The sequence below is a fragment of the Pipra filicauda genome, unplaced genomic scaffold (assembly GCF_003945595.2).
Source record: "Pipra filicauda isolate LSUMZ 115617 unplaced genomic scaffold, ASM394559v2 scaffold142_size1944046_pilon, whole genome shotgun sequence".
Lineage (NCBI taxonomy): Eukaryota > Metazoa > Chordata > Aves > Passeriformes > Pipridae > Pipra > Pipra filicauda.
In genome coordinates this window covers 1,841,013-1,861,834 of record NW_024103907.1, presented here as the reverse complement: position 1 = coordinate 1,861,834, position 20,822 = coordinate 1,841,013, and the positions used below count along the sequence as shown (strand labels likewise).

General features: G+C 40.6%; 1 protein-coding gene across 3 annotated transcripts; it reads right to left on the bottom strand.

Moving 5' to 3' along the window:
* Positions 1–2,350: 2,350 nt before the first annotated feature.
* Positions 2,351–14,287, bottom strand: EEF1AKMT1 (EEF1A lysine methyltransferase 1). Of its 3 annotated transcripts, XM_039378664.1 has the most exons (6): positions 9,057–14,151; positions 8,562–8,609; positions 7,917–8,070; positions 6,952–7,034; positions 6,042–6,322; positions 2,351–4,848 (listed from the first exon to the last, which is right to left on the bottom strand). In XM_039378664.1, exons 1-6 carry the CDS (start codon positions 9,083–9,085, stop codon positions 4,721–4,723), a joined length of 723 nt encoding a protein of 240 aa, XP_039234598.1. In that variant the 5' UTR covers positions 9,086–14,151; the 3' UTR covers positions 2,351–4,720. The 3 variants fall into 3 exon arrangements, with proteins under 3 accessions (XP_039234598.1, XP_027599187.1, XP_027599186.1); XM_027743386.2 differs by lacking the exons at positions 8,562–8,609; positions 9,057–14,151 and adding an exon at positions 14,246–14,287; XM_027743385.2 differs by lacking the exon at positions 8,562–8,609 and having other exon boundaries at positions 9,057–14,142.
* Positions 14,288–20,822: the final 6,535 nt, after the last annotated feature.

Sequence of the window (20,822 nt, the reverse complement as noted above, 5' to 3'; positions counted from 1 at the left end):
CCTGTCATCTTACGGTTTCACTACTACATTGTGGGTATTTTTTCCATACACACACTTCAGGCAGGGTGAAGATGGACCTTCAGACTTCACAGCATAGAAAGCAAAGTCTTCATTGTAAAAGGCAGTAAAATGACCCCAAACAGCAACAACAAAATGTCAAACCACGCAGCATTTAACATGTAGTAAATACCCAGAGGGGCTACCAGGTAAAACTCTGGCTAAACACTGCCCTCCAGCAGAACTCATCTGTCTGCCCACATGCTTTTCTTATACATATTTGTCTGCAACAAATTAGTTATTAGAGCACATGGATATATTTGCATGATGTGGAGGAAAAAAAAAATCTCACTTCTTTTGTAGCAACTCTTGTCCTGCAGGCATTAGTTATTGGAGTAATTTTGAGGTTTTCAAGTAACTAGAGCATGTTCTGGGAATTCCTGGGAGTTGCAAACCAAGATTAGGTAAATGGAACATAATCAGTTTCTTCAATCCAGTAAAACAGATGCTTTAGCTTACGTAGAGCTTCAGAAATTGGATGACTGAAAGTACTACAGAACTGCAAAATCTCAGTGGATCAATAGAATGAGTATGTTGGCAACCTCCTTCTCGTCACACTGCAACAAGTGCAGAAAGCTTCCCATGGTTACAAGCATCTTTATGTTACCTTGTTCAGAAGCCTGTTTTCCTTTTTTAATCTTTACCCTCTTCTGTGACAGACTTTTTAGCTGAGCCAATTTGCTTCCCAGTCCAGCTTTCCAGTTACATGTCTCTTAAAATCCGTGTTTATGTTTTAGCACGAGCAACTGTTGGATAGTTTGTTAGTGAACAACTGTTTGTTAATACTTAACGAACTATTAGCTACACAAACATTTGTTGATCTTCAAAATACCCTTCCATCTATTCTTTCTCTCCACATTACTCATGTTGAAAAGGTTGAGTATTAAATGTAGTTTGCATTTGTTTGGAATTGTTTTGTTTTTTTTTTTAACGAGGTCATCACATCATGGATTTATATCAGTTTCACTTCAAATGTGGTGTGACATTTTCCAGCTTCTAGCCCTCTGGTTACAGCTGCTGCAGCCTTGCCTTTAATTTGCATGGGGGAGGGAGGGTTCATTGGAGTTGCTTCAAGGTTTCACAAACTGTTGACAGAAGGCAGACATGAAATGCCTCATTGAACCAACTCCAGCCCCAATAAATGCAAACAATTCAAAGCTGGAACTATCTGGCAGCTGCAGCTGATTTGAGAAAATTTTTTGTTGTGCCAGGAAAATCTTTTCCTTCAACGAGGTTGTCCCTGGAATATATTAGAAGCCACAAAACACAGAACAATATCCTTGGTAAAGACATTATTTTCTTCTCTGTAGTATCGCTTAAGATAGGTTGGACAATTCCTGTCATTCAGGAAGGTTGAGAAAAGCCTGAGATGCTAGGTTTGGTTTACTTGCCAGTCATTACCTGAAGATGTTTGTCTGAATAGGTAGAGATCTACAGCTGCAAGTGTACATGGAATTGCATGGAGGAACGTGAACACGAAAGCCACAAGGGGAAAAAGGAAAAAGGCTGTAATGTGGTCACAAAGCATTAACCCCATTAATCCCCGTGGGATTAGGGAACAGCCATAACTACCTGGACTAGGGCACAAGGGAGATCCAGTCAATCCCACGTGTTTTGGTGGCATGAGCTACCACTTGGTTTTGTGGCACTCCCATCTAAGGAGGCTGCAGAACATGAGCAGACCCAGAGCAGCAGCACAGCTCTGACATTGGCTGACGAGGGGCTTCTGCAACCTGTTTCCAGCTGCCCTGTTTCCCATCTCAGTGCATGGCACTGGGGCTGCTCCCAGGTAACAAAGGCAAAGTGACCGAACCAACCATCAGAGATACCTCCCAGTTGCTCTGGTCCAGAGGGGCACGGGCAGAGGGGTGGAAGCAATTGTGTGGCAGAGACAGGCTACCTTTGCAACACCCAGCTGAGGGTGATATTTTTAACAGAAGTGCAGAACTTATTGGCAGCAGTACCTTGGACTTCATGCAACTGCATTTCCAGAAACATTTCATTTCTCATCTGGGGTGAGGTGCAGGCAGCTGCAGTGTATTCTATTCACCTACGGCCACCAGCCTGTGAACAAGCCCCCACATTTTCTCTGCCAAGTGTCCCAGCCATACCAGCAGCAGGGCACTGAGATGTCCTGCTCCTGCACAGTACCTGTTACTGCAGATAAGAGGCTGTAGCACAGGACTCTGTAGTCATAAATGCCCCTGGAAAAGCAGCATGGTGCTAACACTCACCAGTCTGCTCCAACAGAAAGTCCATCCACGAGACATCAGCAGTAAGGAAAATCAATCACTACTTGACACTGATGTTTTTATTCATAATCCTATTACAGAAGAGAGATTTTGTTGTCACATAATATTTCTTAATGTTACCATGATGGCACAAAGCACAAATTCACTATGAATTTTTGTGACTTGTACCTTCTCAGAAATAGCTTCTGCCTTGGAATCATGTAGGACAAAAACAGCTTACCTTCCATCACTGATGAAGTCTGTAAAAGCCCCCAGTCAAGCTCTGCTTGGGCAGCTGCCTGCACTCATCAGGTTTTTAAGAGGGAATTTGGTGGACAACGGGCTGCTCTGTTGAGTGCATCTGCACAGATTTATATGTACTCTCATTTTCATAACTGTGCATCTTCACAGTGCCTCTTTTCAAAGCTGTCTGACCTACATGTGAGAAGCAGCAGTTATTTTCTTGGAAGTGAATTTCTTGGTATAACTGAATGGTGCAGTTTTATTTTTTTTTTAAGAAAGGTCTCTGATGAAGCTAGCAAAGTTGTCTTTTGATTTTGCTGTAGAGAGCCCAGCAACACACATTTACCAAAATAAAGCAAACAACTGAAGGAATTAATAGCAAAGCAGCAATACAGGTGAAGCTTCGATTTGAACAGCACATTCTAATTTGGGTGGATGGCAGGGGAAGAATATCCTCCCTTCTGACAATCATACCTGTCCCCCTTGAAGCCTCCATGGAGTTATAAACAAAGTTTCATGAGTTATTTCATTGTCTCCATCTGCTTGGTAATAAACCAGTTTACAATTGTGAAGTACAGACTTGTGCCAATAACCGTGCAATTAACACTCTGGTTTGCTTTTTTTTTTAAACTGGCCACATAAAAGTGATGGTGAAGCCTCCTGGAGAACAACTAAACCCAGCTGTATGTCACCTGTGGACAGGCATTTTCAGGGGGGATCCTGGCTCAGTGGCAAGGATGGCTTCTGGTTTTGGCCATGAGCTCATTGGAGGCTGTCAGAAGAGTCTGGTGCCTGTTCTCCTGCAAGCGCTGCCTCTGCTGCACTTCTCTCGTTTAACAAACCTGTTGCCTGTCTGACAGAAGCCAAGGCCATGAAAGAGAAAGAAAACTGTTATAATGAAACTCAGGAACAACAGGTATAAAGTGTGAGGAGGGAAAAGCCTTAGGAAATAAACAGATTTCTTGGAAAATGGAGAAGAGAGCTACAGTGGCTTGGATGGTTATTTATGAACCACTGTTGTGTCCAGCTCAGGCAGCACGATACTCTGAGCACTGAGAGAGGATTATATTCTATCTACATTATTCCTCCTCAGTTGTTTACTCAACCAGATGGGAAAATCTGCATGTAAACAGCAGGAACGCACAGAAACATGAGTGTTATCTCTACCTTATAAAAAGATCTCGTCTCACAAGCTTAATAAGGTTTATTCCCACTGCAAAATAAATTTCTCAATACTTCATTTTAGGTGATACATTTTGTAGATGCAGCATTTCTGGTAGCCTTTTACACAATATGGCATATAAAGACAATTACTTGTGTTTTGTACAGTGTATTTATAGATTATAAACTGTCGAGTGCCTTGGAATTTACGAACCAACTTTCACCCAAAAATACATTAGTAGTGTAGTTAGTCAAAACTAACTTTAGAAATTCCCAGTTACCAAAAATGTCTACTATCCCAAAGCAAAATTTTTCTAATGTATAATCTATTTTGATTGAAATATAGTCCAAACCTTGTATATAAAATCTAACATTTGAAACAGTGGGAGTTTATCAATACATTACATTATTCCTCAGTGGCCTTTTAAGATTCAACAATTTCTAAGAAATTCAACAATTTCTACTGCTCTGCTGTTGTCTGTGGAACAGGAGAGAAAGAAAACTGGGCAACTGGAAAAAAACAAACTGTTTTTGTAACTATAAACTTGATATACCTGTAAATCATCTTTAGTTTGATATTGAAATCTATTAAAAAGCAGGCAATATATTTAATCAGAACCGCTATGATTCAAGATTTAAGGGACTAACATTACTACAAGAGTATCAAGTTCTTTTGCAATGACAATTCTGATGTCTGCAAAGCAAGTACCATGTGTTGTTATAAGCTAAAATCACTTCAAAAAGGTCTCTGAATTGTAAAAGTTACCAGTTAGAATTAAATTCAAACAGAGAAGTTCCTGTTATCCAGCCCCTGCATTGGTTGGTCCACATTTACCTAATAGGTAAAATACAAACACAGTAACTGCAAATGCTTACTCATTTAAAAGAGAGAGGCTAACACGTGTTGATTAAAGCTAGCCCAGGAAATAGTACTCAGAGCTAAATATTTCAGCACTGAGAATTGTGGAGTCACTGATAAAAACCAGAAAGCAGCTTGACTGAAGAAGTTGTAGATCTTCATATGAGAATCAGTCCAGTCCAGAAGCATAGTTCACATAACATCGAAATTCATTGGCTAAATTTCGCAAGTGTTTTGGAATAAACTTGCACATCTTCACGCCAAGATGCTTTGCTGCCTGTTCCTCCATGATGGCACCTGCAGCAAAAATAATTGGTATTCAATAAGAAAAACAGTAACAGAATGTTTGGACTTTTTTAGTAGCTCCTCACAAATGCATATATAATACAGCCTGATTTTTTTTATGGAAGGAAGGCTTAAAGCAGCTCCATTGTCAGCCTTCCTTAGCAACTGAATCTATTGAGAAATTTAAAATAAATCTAAAAGAATGGAAGATACTCCAAGGAAACGAATGTCCAAAAACTTTCATAAAAATAGGTAGAGGGTATCAGTGCCCTTTATACAGAAAAGAAACTCGAACTCAGTCTTCTTGCTACATGCCAAGTATGTAGCAAGTTAAATGGTAGGGAGCCATGGGAAATGCAAACAGATTACATATACTTTTCCACTTAAATAAACCACAGCTATGCACTGAGAAATCACTTCTTGAACAGTATTTCTCAAACTTTGTAAACTGAAGGACCACCTACCCATTTTAGGCAGAACCACCCTTGTGCGTGACTGCCATGAGCAATTAAGCCAAGAAGCAGACTTTCTATGGCCACGTTTTAATTTTTTATTTACTTTGCCTGCTTGGTTGACTTCCCCCAAGCTGTATGTAAAAAGGGCTTTCGTCCTTTGCTTTTTGCAAAAGTTTCCCGGATGTCTTCAGATGTCTTGTAATAACAATTCAGTTTAGGAAATGACACGACTAAGGCAGATACACATCACTTCTTAAGTCAGCAAGTGCATTTTCATAAAGAAGGACCTGCAGGTACAATTATCTAGTTATCTAGTTTCACTGCTTTTATCACTGGTTTTTAATTCCTCCTGCTGTATTTCAGTGCCTAGGATACCAACAGTAAGTTGCACCTATGTTTGCCATACCCCGACTTCAATCATTGCAATTACAGAGAGTGGCCTTCTTACAAGAGAAAAAGTATTTCTGGAACTTTGCAAGATCATCTTATAATTCTTCCAAAATTCAGTAAAACTCGTAATGCTGTAAGAAAAAAACCTGACTTTCAAAAGTCCTATTAAAAACCATTTCCTCCAGTTTAAAACAAAGGTTGAACTCAAGTATTCAAATATAAAGCTTAGGACACATACTGCCCCTTAAATTAATGATAATTTAATATTACAGAGTTAGTATTTCTCTCACATGAGTAAGCTTGTCTTTTAAGAGAGAGAAAAAGATCCTTATGAGGACCTAATATTTTTATTAGTTATACCTGTGCAAAGCAGTATCTTTCCTTTTGTCAAGTATTTGATCGTCTCTGCAGTTTTCTGAAGACATTCCTCAGACAGATAGGGTGGATCTGCTATTACAATGTCAAAACTGTGTGGCAGGAGATTTTCAGGTAAGTTCAAAGGCTGGTTGTAATCATAGAAGATAAATTCTTCTCCATATACAGAAAACCTTCTGTCGTACTCAAGTATACACACTGAAAAATCTTTACCATCCAGTTCTTTCAGTTTCTGGTACACACTCGGTGCACTAACACATGCTATCCTGAAAAAGACACAATAACTTAGAATATTGATTTAAAGGGCAAACAACAGCAACAAAACCCCTACTCCAGTTGTCATAGCTGCTTTGGGAAAAACATTTTTAAACATTAGTCCCCAAAATGTAAGGTATTCTTTCTCCATTCTAACAACTAATTACTTTAATAACTTTAAGCCATTACCTATTCAACCTCCATGCTGCACAAAGACCTTAAGCCTAACTACAGAGAAAATCTTGTTTCAGAAAAGCAAAAAAATATACTTGAAAACTTAAAATTAAAAATTACTTCTTATAGAAATAGGAAGAAAACAACTTTTTGCATCTGTTCTACAGAAACATTGTATAAAACCAGAGAAAATAATTACAAGTTATTAATATGCTCTAGAGCTCTCTGTATTTCTCAAAAAATAAAAAGATTCATAGTAAGCTTTTAATAAGACACAGCCTACAGCATTCAGTAAAATGGTAAATGGGAAGATCAGTATAAACTATTAACTAAATAATAGCAAAGCAGTTCTGCAATATTGCAGTTGAACAAAGGTGAAGTACAATGAGTAATGAATTAAACTGCATACTCTCTGTAGTAGAAACAAAAGACATGTTAAATCTACAATGCCATTATTAAATCCTACCTGCCACCTTCTCCAGCTGCCACAACCGCTTCCTTGGCCAGGCACGACGCAGTTTCATCGCTGTACCAAAACTGGCTCAGTTGCTGAGAAATAATGCACAATTAAAAGCAACATCAAAACTTCTGACTGTGTTATGTACAGTGAGGTGTGGTGAGTCATAACTGAAGAAACCCAAAATCCACAGCAACCTCCCAGTTCATAAACTGTAATGCTGGAAAAGTAACTATTTTCCTGACAGTCTTTCTACTTCTGTAATCTGGGTAGCTTACACCACCACGTTTCCAAAGCATGTATGGCACTATCAGGAAAACCACGTAATCCAAACCACTGACAAGGCTATTTCAAACCCCATGTGCAGATGCACAATACTTATGTGCTCTTAAATTGAGTTACTTTAGCAGAAGAAGAAAAAGGACCTTGAAAAGTGACAGTATAGAAAGAAATAAAGGATAAACTACTAAATCAGAAGGGATCAGGAAAAGGAAGTGCAAAAAAAAAACACCAAACAATCCAGAGGCAAATCAAAAGTCAGTCTGTCACAAATAAAAACAAGCAGTGAAACAGCCATCCACAAAAACAAAGAAATAAAACACAGAGAGAAATATGAAGTGAAAGGAAAGATCACTTGATCTTGTTACACTGTGTTTGTCTCAGTCTCAGAGAGGAGTCCACTACCTTCACATGCCAAACTCAGGTCAAAATTTCCAGAAGGGACAGATGTTTCTGTCAGCAGCTTTATTCCCCCTCCATGTACTTTCAGTTTGTACTCCCCCACACATGTAGAAGAGACAACTATACCCAGATTAAATAGTAAAACAAATCTCCCTACAGTGTTGCCATCCATGAATAGGAACATCTTGAGTGTTCCCCTTTTTAATTTAATTTCATTATCCATCCACAAAAGAAACTCAGTAAAGGCTACTCCTCCATCTGTGCTTCATTCACCGAGGTTTATAGTTTCTTACCCAATCTTCTTCTATTGAGCCAATGGAATATTGATTAAACCCTTGGGAGGTCTTCATGCCCTCTCTCTGCTGCTGTTCCAAATAGAACTCCTGGAGGGCAGCCAACGTATGGGATGAAAGCTGAGGAATGTCATCGTCATCATCATCCATTTTCCTAGACGTTAAACAGAAAAACATAAATTCACTAAATCAACCTTTTCAATGGTGAATGCTTTTAATAACAGCATAATCTTCTGAGATAAAACAAATTCCACCAACAATGCAGCTAAAAATAAAAACTTCCTAATAAAAGAAAACATATTGCTTCTACTTAGGTGGTCTTAAATCAGTGAGAGGTCAATCGGAAATAATGTCTCCACAGAGAATTTAGGAACAGTAGCAACACTGTTCCCTTTCTGTACAACACAGATTTGGCTTTTATTCTTACAAGGAAGTTGTCATTACAGTTCTTGGTTTCCTGAATCCATGTACTTTGTATGTATCACCTTTCAGAAAAAAACTCCTTTAGTGGATTTGAAAAATCCCATAGAAATTATTCCCTTTTCTCCTAGAAATAATGATAGCTACTGGTCATTCCTCTCCATGTTCAAAGTTACACAATTTTGACTCAAAATGAAGTAAATCAGCATTCTAGGTCAGCATCACCTGGCTTTAACTTCCTTGCCATAAAAAGATTCTTCTGAATGCCAGAAACTTAAAAAAAAAAAAAAAGGCAGGTAAGAAGCTCATAAAGATGTTTTTCTAACCCTACTCCACTGAAAGCTTGTGCATTTTGCGTGTAAAAACCCGGACATAACTTGTATCAAGAGACACGGTATATACTAATGGAAAAGTACAGCCATTTCCAGAGAACTCTTGACATGGGTTCTGCTGCGCAGAATGCCTGAGCCCTGCTGACCCCAGGCAATGCAGCAGAGTTTGTGTCCTCTGCAGAAGGGACGGTGCCACCTCGTGGAACGACAGTGCCAGAAATGACCCAACACGTGGAAACTACTGGACGAAACCGGAAAATATTCTTCTCTGAAGAAACCCATTTTCTCTGCACCCAATCTCAGAACTAGCACACAAGCAATGACTTCAGCAGAACCTGGAAACGGGAGTACGCCTGACTTTATGCAGAAGCCACTGAGAACCACGTACCACCTGAACAGTGCGTAAACGTGAGTCATTTCAAGTAGAGCCACTCAGGGTTTTTCTTCTCCCTGTCCCCTGGACTGCAATGAGAACTCCAGTCTCCTCCCTGTCAACCCTTCCTTCCACTCTTGCAGAGCTTTCAAGATGAAGTTTCCTAAAACAGCTTCTCCCTGCTTGCTGGAAAAAGATACCTTAACCTGCCACTGTGGGGTGACTCACACAGTTACTTACCATTCCGGTGACACCGTACGCACCTACATGGGATAAGAGGAAAGCACTTGGCTTTTCCAGAATATTGCTTACTGGCTTGCTGGCTTCTCAGGCCAGGCTTGCAAAACAAGGGATCATTCAGAGCCTAAAAACCCACCTATGGTGTTAGCCTCAAGCAAGAGGAGAATTTCAAAGTCAAGCTACCTAGTAAGACCAAGATCATAATTTCCCCCCCCATTTTTAAAAATAAATACATTATTAAATTATGTATTGAAGTATTTTTTATAAAAATGACTGCAAGTTCAGACAGATAATACAGTTTCTAGACACAATGCTCTTACAACACAAAACACTATGATCCCTTTTAGGCCCTATACAACAACGAATTTTCATTAGGACATGTTAGAAATTTAAAATCACTCCTTAACTCACAACTTTTTTTTTTTTAAGTGACTGATACATGTAAGTAATCTGGTTTGCTATTATCCCCTAAGCAAGGACACATCTATGCTTTGACATGAAGAAACTGAAACAGATGCAAAGTTGCAGCTCTTAAGTCAAAAGCTGGAATCTTTATTTTCTCTTCAGTGAGCCCATACAGGCATTTGCAAGGACTAAATCCATGCCCATGAAATGAAACCCTCACAGACAAAATTGCTGAAGAAGAGTTTCCCACTGTTTCAGTAGATAAAAAGGCATACTCCCATAGACATCTTTTATCTATTAATAATTTTTCAGTTTACTTTTTAATAGCCTTCCTTTTGGTTTGTAAATTAAAGCCTTAGGAACTAAGCAGTAATTAACTGTGAGGTTGCAAGGAGAGGTAACTCAGAACATATGGTAGAAATATATTGTACATCTATTACGAATACTCCCAAAATTCAATATATTTTTCTGAATGCACATATTCTGACTTAGGTCATTAGCATGAACAAATTCTTGTCCTTAAGAACTACATCAAAAAACTATTAAAGTGAGTTTATGTGAAAAAGACTTGTAAATCCTTTAAGGGAGACAGTTCTGCTGTTTGAAAGCCCCTCTATACCCCTTCCAGTTCACTGCTCTCAAGTCCAGAAGCAACCCTGAAACATTTGGGGGAGGATGGGAAGAAGCACAGAAACCCACAGTGCCTCTGGCTCTTAGAGAACCTTTACACTCTTAATTCCCAAGGCCCCTGAGGCTCCAGTTGACCCATCTGTGCTTGCCCCAGGCCCTGGGTCCCTCACCAGCAGCCCTTTCTCTGTCCTCATGTAGAGTCCCTACATGAGCCACACAAGGGTTCAGGGCTGCGTTTTAGGAATGCCCTGGGATTCAGAGCATTCATAACACATACAGTGCTGATCCAGCCATTCTACCTACACTAAACCCTTGTGTTAATAGGAATGCAAAGTTTAAAAGTAGCAAAGTGACAGATCTTCTTTACTATTAATTCTTAGTTTACATGTTGCATTTGCACACAATAAAAAAAGCAAAATGATAAAAAAATCAGATCTCCAAGAATAGCTCAAGAACACTGCATGAAGTTTAGGAAAACAAGACTCATGGTGAAGTAAAAGTTAGCCTAAAGGAAAGGAGGAAAAAGGGGGGGTAAGCTTGCACAGATTCAGCAGAACAGGAACTATTTCAGGCAGGACTGTGTTCATACAGTAAAATGGCAAATTTAGATGCTACTGGTCTCTAAAGGGCCAGATCTACCCATAAACCAGTAAAAGTGAGGTGACTACAACTGCACCACGTGGCCTACAGTGCAGCAGGCAGGAGGAAGGGGGTGGAGGTACCTGCAGACTCCTTAGTCCCTTCCCTTCTGCACAGTTCAATCCCTCTTATTAGTTCATGAACTGTTCAGGCAAATGTCATCACTACAGAGTGAAAGCTCTTCAAAGAAAACAAAAAATAAATTAGCACAGGAGACTCCAAGGCCTTGTCTACACAAGAATCCTGTACCTATTTAGTGACAGTTTCCAGATGTCATGTATGAGAACTCTAATCTTATACAGCCAAATTCTAAAACGAAGGAAAAAAATACCCTAGGTTAGAAGGAACATAAGTATCAATGCTATAGGAAAAATTAACAGTCTTTGGTCCCCAGTACATTTGTTCCACCTGTAATTATGATCACCTGAAAAACAGTATTCTCAGAGACAGAGCACAGCCCTTACGCCCAAATGGAACTGTGCCCCTGTCCAGAGGTGTCTGGAAACCTGCAGTCATAGGTCAGCTGAGATAAGTGCCCTACATGCCCTTGCACCACTGCTCACCCCACAAAGACAGAACACGCAGCTTGCTCCAGAGGTTAGATCCTTCTAGATCCACAGCACTACTCAAGAGGAAGTTCCTCTCATACAGGTAAAAGCAGGCAGGAGGTGGGATCTACATTTACAAAGTCACCTCAAAAAATACTCTCCTGGTAAAGTATCCAATTGCTGCTTCAGAACTTTTACCAAGAGACTGCACCAAAGGTGACTCCAATGTCTCTCTGCCGAAGAGGCTGCGTCAGCCTAAACCCATACCTGTAAGTCAGGGCTCCCTGAATGCCCACACAACTTGGAAATACCATTTGCTGGGTGTACAAGCCACTTTTCACTGCTCATTCTTTTGTGGCATCCTAAAGATGTCATCTCATTGTAGTAAAATGTTCCTTAGCTGAAGGGGAAAGGAGAGACTGCTGAAAGGCTGTGGAATAGAAATACAACTGGAAAGCCACACTGTTCATAGCTGGGAAGGGGGAGGAAGAAGAGAGTGTATGCACCTTAGATCTTTTACCGACAATATAAAAAGCACATGTGCAACTTCAGAAAAGATCTTATTCTAGAGTAACTTGGATCTAAAGACAGAGAGCATGAAATGGAGTTAAATATAGCTGTTTGTATTTCTTCCAACCTGCCCAAGTCAGTCTTTGAGACAAGCAGCTCATCATCTATGGTGTCTGTAGCACACACCAAGAAAGGCTGGGCAATGGTGCGCAACCATAATGAAAATCACCTGGAAGGGGCTCCAACCACCTGCCTGGAGGTAAACAAGCCCTGATCTGAGGGACTGGAATGGTTACTAAAGGCCAGACACATGCCTTGATACTTCAAAAGCCAGAAGATACTGCACTCTGCTCAAGCTTGAGCTTGTTATCATGTACAGGAATCCAAATGCTGTGTCCGCAGACAACCTGCCACAGATCTGAGACAGCTCCATTTCAGGATTAAGTTTGAATAACTTTTTGTTCATGTCCATGGCAAATGGTTCAAGAAGAAAGCTGTACTAGTTCAGGTCAAGCGTTGATACCAGTCATTCTTGTGTCCTCAAGGATTGATACTGGTCATTCCATCCTGAAGACAGCCAAAACCATTGCCTCAAAAGGACTGAGGTAAGGCAAATACGTGTGATACCTCCCCACTCTATACTCTCACAGACTTTAACCATTTTCTACTAAGGAAGCTGTTTTTGCATCTGAAGTGGTTCATTCCATGAATGCTGTTCTCAGAAACACTTGTCCAGTATCCCTCAAATTCCCATAAAAGTTTTTCATCTACAATGTCATCTAGTAAGAAGCTTCATTTTATCAATCATTTTATGAATAACTATCTCTTCTTGCTGTGACAGCATGCACTCACTTCACATGGTGCAGACACCTGGTGTGTCAGAACAGAAAGCAAGTGGTTGAGCCCTACACTCTCTCCACGTGTCATTTCACAGACACCTCTAAGACATCCCCTTTCCCTCACTCAGCAAACTGGCTCTTTTCTAGCCTGAAGGGTGGTAACCCTCTCTGATGGGTTGACAAAAGTCTTTCGATGCATTCACTCTTCCTTGTTGAATCCTTCTAATATACCCTTTTTTTGAGCAGACTAGAACTCTACACAATGTCTAAGATACGAGTGATCACGTTTATGCTGTTGTTTCATGATGTTTTCTGTTACATTCTATTTCTTTTCCCAAAAAATTCTACCATTTGATGTGTTTTTCTTGGCTGCCACCAAACAGTGATTTTGTGTTTTTTGAGAATCATGTATCATAATCCCACATCTCCTGACTGTGTGGGAATTGTGTCTGATAACACGATTAAGTAGAATTTACAAAGAAATTTAAAAGGAGCTGTCAAGAGCTCCAAGTTACCAACACATACAGAATAAAACTGAATAGCAGTTGTGGTCTCTTTATCTCAACAAAAAACAGGGAAAATACTGAAACTAGAAAAGGCTCAAGAAGGGTATTGAGACATCCAAAGACTAGAAAAGCTTTTGTAGGACAATGAGTATGAGGAAGGAGTATGACAGAGTCTGTAATCATGAGTGGCAGGAACATCATGGGCAGAGATGGACCACGGTTTTCCAAGGCAAGAATTAAAAGGCCAAATGTAGGCTGCAACGGCCTTGACAAAAAAAAAAAACAACAACAAAACCAAACAAATAAAAAAAACCCCAAAACAACAATAAGAAAAACACTATCAAAAGGAGCTGGTTCATGACACAAGGTGTTGCTGAGCCACGGAATCCCTGGGTGACTGAATTTTATAGCGCATCGAAGTAACACAAGAACAGTTCGCAGAAGAGAAACTGACTCAGAGAATTACTAAATATGTGGAGACCTAGCCTATTCCCACTCTTCTCAGAGAGCACGGAGGGACCGCCGGCAGGGCTCAGCACCGCCAGGACCCTCCGACACGTGAACGAAAGACGGGGCACAGGCGGCTTCTGGAGAAGGCCCATTTCTCCCGTCCCCTCCAGTGTGTATCCCTCTGAGGGCGCCCTGCAGCCACAATAAACCCCTGGGGGCTACAGGGTGACGCCGGCCCGCCCGCCCGCGCCTCGGCCGACACCGAACCCAGGGAGCGGAAGGGGCCGGCGGGCAGGAAGCTCCGCGATGTCCCGGCTCCGGCCTCCGCGCCCCTGGAGCGGGGAGCCCGCCCGCCCTCACGGCGAGCACGAGCGGACGGACAGGGGGACTGAGGGCCGCACCACCCCCGCCCCGCGCCCGCCTCCTCTCCCACTCACCACCCGCGGATCCCTCCGCGCGCGCGGAGATCGCCTGGCCGGCCCCGCCCCGAACGCCGCGCGTGGGGCGCGCGCGCCCCCTGCTGGGCGCTGCGGCGGGAGGGGGCGGGAGTGGGCGGGGATTCCCGATCCGACCGGGATCCCTCTCCGTGACCCGCGCACCGCTCCCGGCGGCACACGCACTCTGCCGTGGGGGTTGCTCGTGTCGCTGTGCCCTCGCCTGTCCCGCTGCACAGCGGTCGGCGGAGCGGCTCCCTCTCAGCTGAAGTACGAGCTGCGTGCTGCCGCCGGCGCTGGACGGGCTCCGGCGGCTGAGGAATTCCGCATCTGTGGAGGGACTTCGACAGATACTGAAGTCTGAGCTGGGCTGTGAGACAGTGAACGGCGCCTGTCATGTCAGAGTGGGAGATGACAGGTTATCTCGAGAGAGAGTGACAAGTGTTCAAAAAGCCACGAGCTTCGGACTTACACCGCAACCCAGTGCCTCAGAATGGTTTTCTACATCTGGCTCTCCTGCCCAGGCTTTCCATTTCCGTTAAGCATCGGCAGGTTGGAGCGACTTCGCCTTCTTGCATACTAACAGAAGTCGAGCTGATTCTTAGATACTTGCAAAGAATAGCAAGTTTTAAAATACTTTCCTTGTTTAATTTCATAGAATCTTAGAATGGCTTGGGTTGGAAGAGACTTTAAAAAGCATCTAGTTCAACCCCCTCTGCTATCGACAGGGACACTTCACTAGACCAGATTTCTCAGAGCTCCATCCAGCACAGCCTTGAACACTTCAAGAGATAGGGCATCCACAGCTTCTCTGGACAACCTGTTCCCGTGCCTCACCACCTTCACAGTAAAGAATTTCTTCAGAATATCTAATCTAAAGTTACCCTCTCCCAGTTTGAAGCCATTCCCCCTTTGTCCTGTCAGTGCATAACCTTGTAAAAAGTCTCTCTCCATTGTTCTTGTTGTCTGACACCTGCACAGTATTATTGAGTGCAGCAAGAAATGCAGTTTAGATACTACAGAGAAATGACACTTAAAAGTATTTCCTGTTTCATGTGTATTTGTAGCACATTTTATGTGAAAAGTGTTTTGTACAGGACTGAAAATGAAAAGATAAAGGAAACTGGGACGGCACATACTCTCAGTCCAGATTTCACAGAGCAACAGTCTACCCTGACAAGTGATTCCTCCTCACCCGAAGAGTTACAGAGATCATGTAAGGGCACATGGCTGAGGGGGGCTTGAGGGGTAGGCGGGGCAACACTATTTAAGTTTTGATACCAGACACTACTTGGCAGCAAACAGACATCTCAAGACCTTGCTTGAATCCTGTTACAAGGCAGTTCTAGAAGGAAAGCTTGGAAGGAGCTCGAGTGACCCTGTAGGAAACAAAAGAGGTTCTCTTGCAACGCATTTTCTTTGGGATGTGAAGACAAACCAACCACAAACATGGGAGCACCTGTTAAGTGCACCCTGCAATAACCTTCTTATTAGTAACTGGGTTTTATTTTTCCTAATCTTTTTTTGCAGGAAAATGTTTCTAGTTAAGCTATCGCCCCTATCCTTTCACTGACAAAGTCATGTCACACAGCAGTGACACCAGTGTCCTTAAGATGAACCTGATGACATACACCACTGCCTCTTCACTAATAAATTTGCTGTATCAGAAAGTTTTTAAAAACACAGCAAGAGCAACTTGTTACTTACAAGGCTTTTGTGTTTTGATGTTTATTTAGTTTTTCTCAAGTAATGAAATTCTATACGTTTCTTCCTCTTGCTATAGGCGCTAGCCATAGCCATATGAAAAAGTATAATTAGTTTTAATTAATATGAAAATAGATGATTAAATTCTAATTGTAGAACCTCTTCTGCTCCCATTAAGCCTAAAATAATTATTAGCTTTCCCCCCCCCAAAAAATCTCAACAGTTTTAGGGCTGGCAAGCCAATTGCACGTTGATTTGGAAGGCAGCCAAGCAGGCAATGCTTTACAACCATAAAAGGACTACTTCTAGTTAATGTCAACAGAACATGGATGATGGAAAATAACAGAAGTGGAAATATTCTACTTGCAGAACAACCTGCAACAGCTCACCTTTGTAAGCGAAGCTTGCTGTGCTTTGTCCTTCAACACTGAGCTGTTCTCCTACAAATGCAGAATGAAAGGTGCATTGGAGCCCCATGGGGTAGCTGTGCAGGCCAGGTGCATCACAGCTTCCTGAGACCTTGGGGCACACGGGAGGACAGACTGTTAGTCAGCCTCTTAAAAGCTTGCAGTCACTACATGAATTCAAGCACAGTAGTGAGTTTCCATCCTCAAACAGTTTACGGACTCGCAACTCTTTCTCTATGGGGATGCAAGTCTTAGAAACATGACAGTGATACATGATCCCTGTGACTTCTATTTTGCCTGGCTTTGTGGATCCCTTGGAAGTAATTCAGGGGTCACAAAGAGGGCTAAATCTTCAGATTGAAAAATGCTCTACTTAAGTCACTCTTTCGCATCTAGTACTGACATTTTAAATGGATTTTAGAAATGTTTAAAAGAACCCCCAAACCAACAACCCTGAAACAGAATTACCAGCATCTATACCTTTGTACATTTTTGTATCCCCATCGATTTTACCATTGCTCCTGATTTATGCAGTTGTCTCAAAAAATGTCCTGAGATATACAGTAACATACAACCTTTATGGAATTTTCTGGCCCCAAAGCCTTCTTATGGTCGTTTTTGATTTTTCCCCCAAAACATGTAATCACTCTGCCATCACAAGAAGCAGGAAGGAAAATATATAAAATATATTTAGCAAAACCAGTAAAATTAAAGTGGAACAGAAAATGCAGTCAAGTAGCAAACATGTACAGCAGCAGATTTTACAGTTTTTCCTGCACATACCTCTGCACTTATTTCATACACGCTTTTTAAGGAGAAGAAAGAAAATAGAAATCAGATAGTGTTGAGAAAGAAAACATTTTTTTTCCTGAACACTAAATGGGGTTTATTACTGCTTTTTGCTTTTGAAACTTCAATTCAGACTATATATATATCTAAGAAAAATAAGAGGACACCCTTTTCTCTGTCCCTAAAGCAAAATTACAGTCCTCATTTTACAGACTATACTGGTATCTTAAATAGTTACACTCACAGGATCTAGATATTATCTGGCCATCTAAAGGGATGCATTTACAAATGCAAACATTTTAATCAAGATACAAAACAGGTATCCAATTTTTCCAGCTTTCCTGAGGCTGAGCGAATTGTTTAAATACATGTGCGCTTATCAAAATCCATGGTACAGTACATTTTAACAGTAGTTTGTTAAGAAATCGTGAAAGTGCATAACAGCCTAAAAGCAGGCAAAAAGTACTTCAGAAGAACAGTCTTTCCTAAAAGTGGCAGAAGAATATAAGCCTTCCCCAAAGTAGTGTTGACCTTGTGTGAGGACATCAGTGATCTTCCTAAAGACTCCACAGTGTGGTGGTGGGGTTTGGGCCTCGGGTTTGTTTTTTTTTTTCTGAGTTACAACAATCATTTGAATGAACAAAAGACCATTACCAGTACCGGTGCAGTTCCAAAATTAAAGCAAATGTGCTGACAACTTGTTAAACCGAGTTATGAGTGAGGCTTTCACATCAATACTTGTGTTGGAGTCTAGCGATGACTTTCATTCAGTAAATGCCAAACACAGCAACTGGAAGCAGTTTGAATATGCCACAAATCTAAACTGCAGCATCCAAAACAATAAGTTAAAGCAAATCAAACATACATGTCTTTACAACCATGAACAGTAGGCCAGACACAGAAGGAAAGAAAAAGGGAAGTACATGACACTCACAGCTTCGCTCTACTCTCACTTGCAAAGGCACCAGCATGTCAGAAAAATCAAATGTGATACCATCTAATAGATGTTAAGGTGAAAACAGCTGTTCCATAAGATTCAAATACAGAAAAGAGAAAAACTAGTAATGAATTACGTATCAGTCACAGTCGGTAACTTCAGCGTTCTCTTTGGAGATGCAGATTTGTCTGGAACGTCTTCCAAAATAAAGAAGCATGTATTATTTAATTAACAAAACTTACACTGATAATACTGCATTTCATTTCACAAAATTCCAAAATAGCACTTTCTCTTTTCCCCAACCGTGTTGATGGAACGGCAGGCTTTTATTAATCCTATCAAGATGTTATGGGTTACAAAGTTACGGGATAACACTTGTATTATCAATTTCTTTTTCTTCTTGTAGAGTAGCTTGATTTGTTTTTCTTTCTCCAGATAACGTTGCAAAGTTTTTAATTTCTTCTCCTCCTCCCTCCCTCTTCCAGTTCACGTACGACCTCCTCCAGCTGACGGGCCAGACAAATTCCACTTGGAGGGTTGAGCTTTCCTACATTTCTGCTTGTAAGACATGGCAAATCACTGAAGGAAAAAACCCACCACAACTCCACCACTCACAACTGAAGCAAATTTAAGCTTCATAAAGGCAAAATTGATGGAGTTTTGTACACTTAGACAGACAAGTCTGAATGAAGGCTTTGTACCCAAATCATTCAAGTTTATTCCAGACCTTGTATTTAAGGTAAATCAGAATAGTTCCATTTTCTACATGAAAGGCTGCTTAGTTATGCTGCTGTTAGTCTTACCAGCTGCTTTAAGGAATTTCCTCAAAATTACCTTAAATGTTTCCATCCTTCACCAAAATGTTCACTAAACTAAACCATGCCAATATAAATATATAACTGCAGTAATTTTACTTCTGAAACCAGTAAAATTCTAGTGCTACATACAGCCAAGATATATAGCAAGCTGTCACCACCATACCTGTCGCATAGTTTTACTTTCAGGATTTGTGAAGCTTTTTTTTTTTTTTAAAGATGTGGGTGCATGGAAGTAAGAAGGGAGCAATAGAAAATAACTGTAGTTTATATAGCACATTAGGAACTGCTGCCTGTAACTGAACTTTTCTGATATCCATGAAGTAACATACTGTTGATGTCCTTTACATGGAAAACATTTCCGTGCCAGATATCATCAGAAACAGTTTAGATGAAATACACACACAAAATTAAAGACCCAGAAATAATTTCTTCTGGGTAGACAAATACCACCAATAATAGCGACCTGAAAGGTCACTGTTGAAATTTTTTTTTGGAAGATGGGGGAAGATTAATTTGATTATATATTTATTCATGGCCATTTCTGGTAATTGCAGTCCAGTGTGAGATACTCCTGTTGCACCCCTAATCACACATTTCTGTTGATGGACAAACTCATGCCTTAAGTGCCAATGCAGATTAAAGTTACCCCATCAACTTTTAACCTAATTACTGTGCATTCACTGTAGTCAAAGAGCAAAATGTGTAGCCCAAGGTTTCATAATGTTCCTATTTTTGTTTCTACCATAAGGAGTTATAACAACTTCTATTTCAGGGATTCAACACAGATGAGATTTTAGAAAAATATTAAACAAGAATACACACAAATCACACATGGCCAAAACAAAATAATAAAAGTCTTTAGTGGAAAACAATTTGATCCTTCTCCTGCTTATGGATCTTAAAAATACACAAAGTGATCATTTCAAAATTGAAAAATCAGTTGTGATAAGGCTTGATTACACAGCCATTTCCCAAGTCTTATTGCAATAAATTGTGAAATACTTCTATGCAACTTCATATCTTCAACTGTACAGGTAAAACAATACTTGAAATCAACTAGCACTTCAATCCCTGTGTTTTTAATATATAAACTCAACACAGTACTGAATGATACATTCAAAATATTTACACACTTGACCAACAGCAGTACTAGCATTTATTGCCTTAAAACTGCATGTTCACTGCATGGAGGTTCCTTATTTTGCACAAAGGGAACAAATAAAAGAGGATAATATTTTTTTTTCATAATTACAAATTCTAGAATGGTTCAATGGGAGATTGAAACATGCTGGGCAATGCTACTAGAAAGGTTTTTATCAATTTCAAGTATCAAGCTGTAACAGATTGGAAAATCATATGGGTAGTATCTTTCTATTGAGGTTGGAGTGGTCATCCGAATCCATTTCAGAATGGCTCAAAAGGACAGGAAAAGCAGGATAGGGAAAGGGAAGGAATGAAAAAACAGAATCAATTTCAATCCACTGAGGAAAAGGGAAAGCCAGGGACATCTCAGTTGCTAGGGCCCCAAGAAATCTCATATTGAAAAAAGTGTTTTATAAGAGAGCTGAGAGCTTAAGGCCCTAGAGTAAAACACACTTCATGATTTGCTTCATGATCAGTGCCAGAAAGCATTAATCTAATTTGCTGTAAAAAGGGCACAATCTACTCATATTAAATGCAAATTTACGGGGTGGGAGGAGGGGGGGGGACAGAGATGGTTCCTTAAATTTAGTTGTTATCATTAGGCTTTGGTTATACTGAGAGACTGGAACAGACATGGTAGAAATGAATGGTGTTTGTTCCTTGCAGAAAAGTATAAAAAAACCAAGACCAAACCAAACAAAAAACCCTGCCACAAGCAGCGCTTGTCACAAGTAGAGGCACCAAAGCCTGAATAAATCAACAACTGTCCTCTCCCTGTGTAG